At 42.7% G+C, this 8,858-nt stretch overlaps 3 protein-coding genes across 4 annotated transcripts; 1 reads left to right on the forward strand and 2 right to left on the reverse strand.

Moving 5' to 3' along the window:
• The first annotated feature begins 125 nt into the window (after window positions 1-125).
• LOC125973992 (zinc finger protein 436) lies at window positions 126-3,102 on the forward strand. Its single transcript, XM_049728739.2, has 2 exons — window positions 126-397; window positions 925-3,102. The coding sequence occupies exon 2, from the start codon at window positions 933-935 to the stop codon at window positions 1,914-1,916; it is 984 nt and encodes a 327-aa protein (XP_049584696.1). The 5' UTR covers window positions 126-397; window positions 925-932; the 3' UTR covers window positions 1,917-3,102.
• Window positions 1,995-5,935, reverse strand: prmt2 (protein arginine methyltransferase 2). 2 transcript variants are annotated; one of them, XM_049728735.2, is made up of 9 exons: window positions 5,628-5,935; window positions 4,956-5,144; window positions 4,700-4,861; window positions 4,407-4,571; window positions 4,134-4,309; window positions 3,757-3,886; window positions 3,529-3,665; window positions 2,734-2,908; window positions 1,995-2,640 (listed from the first exon to the last, which is right to left on the reverse strand). In XM_049728735.2, the coding sequence occupies exons 1-9, from the start codon at window positions 5,706-5,708 to the stop codon at window positions 2,608-2,610; spliced, it is 1,248 nt and encodes a 415-aa protein (XP_049584692.1). In that variant the 5' UTR covers window positions 5,709-5,935; the 3' UTR covers window positions 1,995-2,607. The 2 variants fall into 2 exon arrangements, with proteins under 2 accessions (XP_049584692.1, XP_049584693.1); XM_049728736.2 differs by having other exon boundaries at window positions 4,956-5,141; window positions 5,628-5,932.
• Window positions 5,936-6,270: 335 nt separating this feature from the next.
• On the reverse strand, window positions 6,271-8,777 carry ercc1 (excision repair cross-complementation group 1). The gene is made up of 9 exons (XM_049728737.2): window positions 8,422-8,777; window positions 7,970-8,350; window positions 7,667-7,770; window positions 7,470-7,569; window positions 7,302-7,378; window positions 6,964-7,063; window positions 6,738-6,809; window positions 6,580-6,648; window positions 6,271-6,493 (listed from the first exon to the last, which is right to left on the reverse strand). Exons 1-9 carry the CDS (start codon window positions 8,479-8,481, stop codon window positions 6,428-6,430), a joined length of 1,029 nt encoding a protein of 342 aa, XP_049584694.1. The 5' UTR covers window positions 8,482-8,777; the 3' UTR covers window positions 6,271-6,427.
• Between the last annotated feature and the right edge of the window lie 81 nt (window positions 8,778-8,858).

Here is an 8,858-nt window from a genome sequence, read left to right on the forward strand (position 1 = left end):
GATCAGTTCCTCCTCATCTTTAATGTTTTTTTTTCTCTTTGCAATACAATAACTTTTTGTGTCCGTTTCTCATGGATTTAGATATGGCACTTTAACATAGATTTACTTTAAAGTGTTAATTGTTTTATTTATTTTTGTCCCTATTTTTCATGTTTGGAATATGTTTGAAAAGATCAATCAATCGATCGATCGATCGATCAATCAATGAGTTGACCTTTTCATTAAAGATTGTTGAACAGAAGAACGGACTCGCCAATTACACAGACTCGTTTACCTCCAACCTGCAGATGGTGCTCTTTCCGTGGGTGTATATATGTGTTACATACCACGTGACTCACTCTATCTCCCTCTGGTGTCGCAAGACAGCACGACACTTCCCTGTCGTTCTTTGATACTGGTATGTAAAGACAATACTCGTTTAAACACTTATTGATGTTAAGATGATAGCTTTTAGCACGAGCTAGCAAGTCTTTTTTTTTTTGCTGTTTCTTAGGGCCTTATATTGATTACACCCTGTTCTTGAGATGAGGACACGGTGCATGAATTATACAGGGTGTATCCATGCTCAGTCGCGGGTCACTTAATTAGGTACACCCACGTAATCAAAATTAGACCCAAAGGCCTTTACTAAGCTAACGATGCCGCATTTTTAAGTTTTAATAATAGAACACGTTTTTATTGAGTGTGTATATGACAGTAGTGGTTGAAGTATTCTGCAGTGATTTGCTACTAATCCTTTGCCCTAATTTAGGTCAGCAGTGAGATAGAACCTAACCAAGCTAACTTCTGGTGTATGAGGTGGTGTTTACTCTGGACTCGTCACCAGGCGATGGTTTCAATAGGAACTTTTTAGAGCAGATTCAGTCTGTACTGTAGTGTGGGTGGTTTTTGAGTGTGACCCAAAAGTGTGTCTGCTGTTTGTAGACAGCATCATGCAGGAGAAATGCAGCCCAGAAGATCATCAGCAGCAGCAGCAAGAGCAGCAATGCTCCGAGTGTGGAAGCAGGTTACCTCTCCCCCAATCAGACCAAACCACGCAGATGGATAATCTTGACGGTGCATTTGGGTGTCCGTCCTGCCGGGAAGGCGGCAGCCCCCCTGGCGAAGGACATTCTCAAGGCAACGTCCGCATGGACCCTCACAGCTGCTCACTGTGTGGCAAAACCTTCATCTCTTCTGCCCACTTGACCCTCCACCTGGCCTCCCACAACAAGGAGCGGAGGTTCCAGTGCGCCACCTGCGGCAAGTACTTTCACCAGAACTCCCACCTGATGGCCCACGAAGCCATCCACAGCGGCAATAAGCCTTTTAAATGCCCCGACTGTGGCAAGAAATTCGGGCGGGCCGCGCATCTCAAGACTCACCAGCGAATCCACACCGGCGAGAAACCCTTCAAATGTTCCTACTGTGACAAAGCCTTCACGCAGAAGTCAGGCCTGCTCTCGCACATCCGCATGCACACGGCCGAGCGGGCACACAAGTGTGATGAGCGCGGCGAGACTTTCAGCTCTCTGCCGCTGCTGCTTTCTCACAAGGCCGAAGAATCGGCTCAGCGGGGGAAAGCGGCACCTGTGTTCACTCCCCCGCCTCAGCCCGACCCCCGTGGAGTGGACCTTAAGTGTGGCGTCTGCTGCCGCACCTTCATAAGGTCGTCTTACATCAGACTGCACGTCCGCCTCAAAAAGGGGCTGCGGCCTTATCACTGCAAAGTGTGCAACAAGACCTTTGCCAAGATGGATACGTTTATCAATCACTGCGATAAACATTTGAGGCAGAAAGGGGAAAAAAGTGACGATGACAGTGTGGTGAAACCTCCATTGTTCATCCCGCTCTCAAAGCCGCCGCGACACCCGGAGGCCGCTCAGGCGGCATCCACCGAGATCACCATGGGCTCTGAGGTCAAAACTGATTTTTGATCAGGAGGTCACTGTATGTGCATCTCTAAAAATTGGAATATCGTGGAAAGCTTCATTTATTTCTGTAGTTCAATTCACAAAGTCAAAAATTTGCAGGTTTTTTTTTTTTTTTTTTTAATTGACGACAGAAATAAATGATTTTTTTCTGTGATATTTGGGTTAATTGAGATGCAAATGTTGTCAACCATTCCCAATGCTCATTGACACCTATGGACAATTTCCTCTTACATGTTTGTGGGATGCTGGGAGGAATACCTGAGGAAAACCCACACAAGCAGAAGAAGAACATGAAAACTCCACTCGGGAAGGCCTGAGCCAAGACTCGAATCTTGAACATTAGAAGAGTAAGGCAGACATGCTAATTGCAAGCAACCCCCAAGATGCATGTTGAATTAGTATTGAACTGAATTGTTCCACTTAGAAATAAATTATTGAGATTGATTGGACTGAAGGGATTGTGTTCACCTTTTCAGGCTTGGCTATTCCAGTCGTAGGTGTTTGAAAGACTCTTCAGATGTGTTTAAAAATGGACTTCGAAGATTTTGTCATTCATGCTTGTGGTAGAAACCAGATTGTCACTGAAAAAGTCCAAGATACTCTGTGTGTTGGGAAACTCTTCCACTTAATGAATGCTGATTCCAAAGCCCCAGAAACTCAGCAGGCAAGCATTGTGCCAGATGCCGAGAAGCTCTCAGCGCCACATAGGGAAGCTCTTCGTACCGGCCTGCAGGTCATAAAAAGGGAAGCACATCATCGTATTAGCGTATAGCCCCACTGTCATATTGTAACGATCCTACATTGTAGAAGACAAATTTACCTGGCAGGTGGCCGCCTCCTGCGCGAGGCAGCTGATGTCCCAGTGGAGGGTGACAGTCAAGTGGCGCCTCCACACGGGGTTTCTTCGGAGAGTAATGGTTCCGCTAATGCGGCTCGCGGCATGCACACTGATGGGCTCGTCCAGCATGAACAGAGTCTGCTTCCAATGCGTCGGCCTGGAGCCAAGACGTAATTGAAGAAGTAAGGTCACTTAAAAGTCACTTATCAGTGTTTGCTTTTGCTGGAAGTATCGTTTGTTAACGGGTAAGATAAAACACATATTGCACTTTGTTTAACATGACTGCTTGGTAAAATTAGATTGTGCAATGTAATTGATATTTAAAAAAAATTAAAGTATTGCTTAAACTGATCAGCCAGACATGTTCTTAAAATAAATATTTAATAGCAGTTTCTGCTTATACATTGTAGGGTTGTCACTATTGAATATTTTTAGAATCGAATATTAGCATTGGTGTATTTTAAACATTTTTTCCCGTTTACTGTTTATTAACCAATCATTTTTGATCTGGTATTATTTAGTGATTTAAAAAATGCAACAAAACAACAGCAACAAAACAAAATAATGACTCAATTACTAAATGCGAGATAATTAATCGATTTGTTGTCGATTAATCGATGACTTTTGACACCTCTTATGTAGTTTGTTCACCCCCGCTTTAAATGCTTATTGGCTCCCAAGTTTTGTTTGATTTCCTCCCACCCAATAATGGATTGAAATTTTGCATTTGACAGTTCCACTTTAAATGTCAACAGTAAATAGATGGATGTGTCCTACTCTGAGTCAGGTCCGGTGTTTAGTTCCACCGTTGCACCGCCTTCCTCCAAGCTCTTGAAGTAAACACTAAACCAGGCAGTGAAGCCGTGGAACACGCCAGACTTTTCCACTTGAAATTGAAACTCGCCTTGCATTTCCTTAGAAATGATAAAGCGGTCCTGCGCGTTACAAAAGGCGTTTCGGTTGGGACTACTGTAGGAATAAAAGATGGCTGGCTGGATGATTTACCTCCAGGTCTGCCACCTGCAGTGTGTGCATGTCCAAGCAGAGGACATCGGCAGGAGAGGCGAGGCGATCGCCCGGCTCCATCAAGTGGCTGAACTTGGGCTTGCTGAAGAACTCCTGCAGTGCGAGAGGCCTGCGGAAAGAAGGCGCGACGTCATTTGTAAGTTGTGCTATTCAAATAAACATTGCACTGAAGATCAGGAAGAGAAGAAAATGTTATGGTGCATGCATTTACAGTTTCTGCTCAAAATTGAGTCAATGTATGAGGTGCCTAAAAATAGGTTCCACAACTGGTGTCACCAAACATTCTGTGTCAGCTTGGCTTATCTCGGCCTACACAGGTTTCTTCCCACGTTGTGAGGTTATATCTGATGTCTCACTGAAGCGGGGTGAAGTCCAAGCCGTAGGGTTTTTCCCAGAAGGCCATTTTCTCGGCGTAGTATCTGTGCGCTTGGCAAGGCACCAAGGTGAGAGCTGCGGACGAGGGCCACATCGTGCCACCTTCCCTCAGCCAGCGGTCCCTGGCCAGCAGGACGGACTCCACCATGAACTCAAACTAGACCAAAAAGAAAGGAGATAAGGTAAATGCTGAGATTCAGCCCGGTTGGCGGTATTCGCGTTCGTCTAAGTCATTCGGGTAGGGGGATTCTTACGAGCAAACAGTTGCCCATCCACTCAGACACCAGGACGTCCACCTGCTCAGGTAGCTGGATCTCTTCGGCTCGCCCCTGGAGCACCGTGATCACCTCCTCACACTCATTCTGCTTCACCAACGTCTTGGTGTGCTCCACCATTGAGCTGGCCTCCACAGCATACACCTTCAACAGTGTAAACGGCCATGAATGCTTCTGGTGTTTGCCGGAAAAATTCAATTTTTGCAATTCACGACAGGTCCCGTCCGTCCTTCTACTTGTCAAGTGTCTACAGGGGTGCTGTGTTCTCTCACCACTGCCGGTTGTGCCAGCTGAGCGCAGAAAAGACTCATGATGCCCGTCCCGCAGCCGAGGTCCATCACCACCTTCCTGTGCAGAGAAGTGCTGTTGTTGACGATGACCCGCCTGTACGTCTCTGTGCGGCTCTTGTCTGACAACATCTCCAAGTGAAGATTCTGGTATTGTAGAATATATTTCAAAATATTTTGAATCCAATTATTGTGCATATAAATTGATCTAATAACACTGAAGTAAATCAAAAAGGCTAACCAGTGCTCCGTAAGTAAAATAGTACTCCTCATCCTGCCAGGCATCCTCTTCCTCTTCTTCTTCACTGGTTCCCTGGCGGAGGTAGCTGGCAGGGACGTAACCGAAGACCCCTCGTTGCTCAGCCCACCACCACTCTGGGGTAATCTTAGCATGGACAATCACTCGATCTCCTTTGCTGATACTAAGCTGCTGAACATTAGGGATACAAGTTTAAAACTGAATGTGATTCTAAACTTTCACATCCATTTTCTATAGCCTCTGATCATTATTACGATTGGGGTGAGCTGGAGCTTATCCCAGTGAAAGGCGGGGTGCAGATAAAAAAAATCGACACTCACGGCTATGGAAAGTTTAGAGCTGTACTTGGGAAAGTATTTTAACGTTTTTTTTTTTCAAGTCTTATTATGCAGTCCTCAGTTTACGACGTTCGAAATTTGAGGTTACGCACATCGTCACGTGACACACTGTAGTTTAGCCCATCATTACTGCATATGTTTGTGTATAATACAACTCTGAACTCTATTTGCACATAGTGGCATGACTAATAATTGGGGGGTGGAATCCAAATCCATTCTGCACTTTTTGTACTCGTAGTTTGCTCTAGGATATAATTAAAAAACACAAGATAGTAAATTGCAAATATTAAGACGTTGGGACATTCAGATAGATAACCTCTTCACTGCAGCGCCCAGGAAAGCTCCAAAGAACAACATACTCCTCAGGCGGCACTAGATCCTCCAGTCGATCCTCCATCTTTACAAAGCAAATGTTAATGCTGCTCTCAGAAGCTATGCATGTTTAATTACATTTTGGTTACAACATGTAGTAACGTAGTTCATCAGTTGAGCTGGAACCAGCGTCAATGGAAAAATGACTGAAAAACACAACTTTTGCGAGCACTTCCTGCCGGTTACGTCACGCATGTTGCGTTCATAGACAATCGGAAATAACTCCACGTCATTTTACATTTAACAATGGCGCTAGGATTCAAAAGTTTTCAACACAAACACACATATATATATATATATATATATATATATATATATATATATATATATATATATATATATATATATATATATATATATATATATATATATATTTTTTTTTTTTTTTTTTGGGGGGGACGGGTGAATCGAAACAAGCGGTAGTCTATTGCTTATATAACCAAACGCAATAGAAAACTTATAATTACAGTAAATACTTGTAGAAAAATAAAAAAACACGTCCAAAATGGCAAATTGAGGTGAGCATTTAACTTAACAATGAGGGGCAAGTACCATGATTCCTCTACACTTAAAATCACAGTTTCAGGAACATTTTACAATATTTATTGTCATTTCAAGAATGATTCAATAATATTATCACATGACAATATTTATTAATTATAAACAGCACTGTGAAGGAAAAAAATGTCAGTGTCTTTTCAAGTTAACCGTCTCGTGATGCCACATACTGCAGATTCAGAATCCTCAACTGTTAGACTTTGTCTTGGATTTTAGGAAAGGTTTATGAAGCACATCATGAAGACGTCTTGCCTGCAAACACAAAATGACAACAGTAACTAAATTGGCATTAATTATTTTTTTCGGAATGATCTGGTAATATGCATGTTTCCCTTCACCTTTTGTGGACCAAGGCCTGGACAGAGAACCAGGTCTTCTTTCGAAGCACTGATGATTCCTTCCAAAGACTGTAATGGGAAAAAATAGATATAAAAGAATTACTAAAAGACAAAAGTCAACATTTCAGTTATAGTGACAAAGATTAAGAGGGACTTACAGAGAAGGTTGAAAGTAACGTCATAGCATCTGTCTTGTTTATGGACTTCACAGTGGTCAGGCAGTCAGTCACCTTCAAAACATCAAACAAATGTATATTTGGTGACATTCTTAAAAAAACAAAAAAACAACAACGATGTGACTATATGGCACAAAGCTGAGATGGGTTATTGCTATAAAATTGACACAAAGCACATCACACCTTAAAACTTCATTGACAAGATTACCTTTGACAAATAATTTTTTTCAACTTGCTCCTTCAAAAGATCTGCTGGTTTCTTCTCATATGACTTGTATGTTTCCAGATAACGTCCCGCCTCCTCTGGACTGTCAGTTCATCAAAAATAAATAAATAATATTAAATGTATATAATAAATGTCAAAATATAAAGTATGTTGATGTCTAAGACCACGCTGGTGTTTATTTTGTTCGTCATAGCTTTTTAAAAGTTTTCAACCCACGTCTTATGTCTGACTGTAAAGGTTGCACTGTTCACACTGTCACGTCGACACGGATAACATTGCTTGTATTATTTGTCTTCCAGGCAATCAATCGCAGAACTTGCCTCCATGCCAAAATAAGAGTGCAGTCAGCCATGATGCAGATTCGAGCCAGCTCCTTCAATGCATGATGGGGGTCTTTCTGTCAGGGACAGCCCCAACAATACACGTTACAAAAATACAATGGATGCTTCAAAATGTTTCCATTGAAAATGATGACACTTTATACTCACCACATCCACTTGAACAAGTAAAACTCGAAGGGTGAAGCTTTGTCCAAGCTGTTTAAGTCGCTCATGGATATAGTTTGGATTCAGATTGTGATATCTCAAACTTTACGCCAGTTGGGAAAAAAAAAAAAAAAAAAGGAAGAAAGTCAGGTGTATAGCAGCTATTTCACAGAATTTACTAGGTGGACGCAAACTTCTACCTGAGAAAGAGAGCACAAGTTGTCTGGCCTAAGACATAGTCTGGCACCACTTCTCCAAACTCCCATGGGACACTCCTCACAAACTTCAAAATGGGATTCCCCCTCTGTAAGCATGAAACGAATTACAGTATGTTTGGGAACAAATGCGCCCCACGCAGGGTATTGAAATGCAAACTTCAACTTGAAAAAATATGCCTTTAAAGTGACACACAATGGAAAATAGTGTTTAGTGTTAACTTCTCATAAGCGGCAATTATTTGATTGCGATGTAGAGATGAATTTGATATTCCTTCCGGTGCTTACCTGTCTGGAACTGACAATGATGCTACTCCCGGATCCTGCGGGTTTTGGACCGAGGCTTGGACAATTGATTTCTCTCTGACCACTGGGTCCGGACCCCAAAGTCTCCTCGTTCTTTGTCACCTCATCACCGCCACTTGGTCCTACCACGGGCGGCAGTGGGTCAGGCTCGCTTTGCCTTAGACAGGCAGTGGTGGTAGCTCCACCAATTTTAGATGTAGGCATTTCAGAGGACCCATCACGTCGAGGAACTGTTGACCCTTGAGCTTTAGCTTTGATTATATATTGTGCATACGACAAAGGCTGGGTCTCCTTTCCTGGGGGTGCGCTTGCATTGCTTTTGCTTTGTCCCACTGTTACTGATGGTTGAAAGTGAGGCTTTGGCTGAAAAACAAACATGTCTTATTTTAAATGATTAACCAAATATAGACAAACAATCTGATATAATCGCTTACGGGTGTTCTCTCTTTAGTAAAGGCAGAATCGTCCAAATCGATATTAAACCTCTTCTTCATGACTCAGCGAGGGATGTTTGAACAATGCACGAACAAAAATAAGTTCGCAAAAATCCTTTAAACTAGCAGACAACAGTCGGAGTCTCAAACTGTAAGAATACATGCAACAGCAGACGATATGCACTGTACTGACGATTGGAAGCTTCCATTAGGTGCATGTTCTAGCGTTTCAAGTAAGGAAAAACTACATATATTCCACAGGGATTTGCAATGCAGACGGCTTTTATTCAACTCAAATTACTTCGTCGGACACACATGCACTTCCTTGTTCCAAATAGCTCCTCCCCTCTACGGAGCTTCTGGGTGATGTAGTGCTATTTCATTGTCAATGCGCTTGTATTGGATTTGGTGGAGGCTAGCAGTACCTATCATCGCTA

Source organism: Syngnathus scovelli, chromosome 8 (assembly GCF_024217435.2).
Source record: "Syngnathus scovelli strain Florida chromosome 8, RoL_Ssco_1.2, whole genome shotgun sequence".
Taxonomy (NCBI): domain Eukaryota; kingdom Metazoa; phylum Chordata; class Actinopteri; order Syngnathiformes; family Syngnathidae; genus Syngnathus; species Syngnathus scovelli.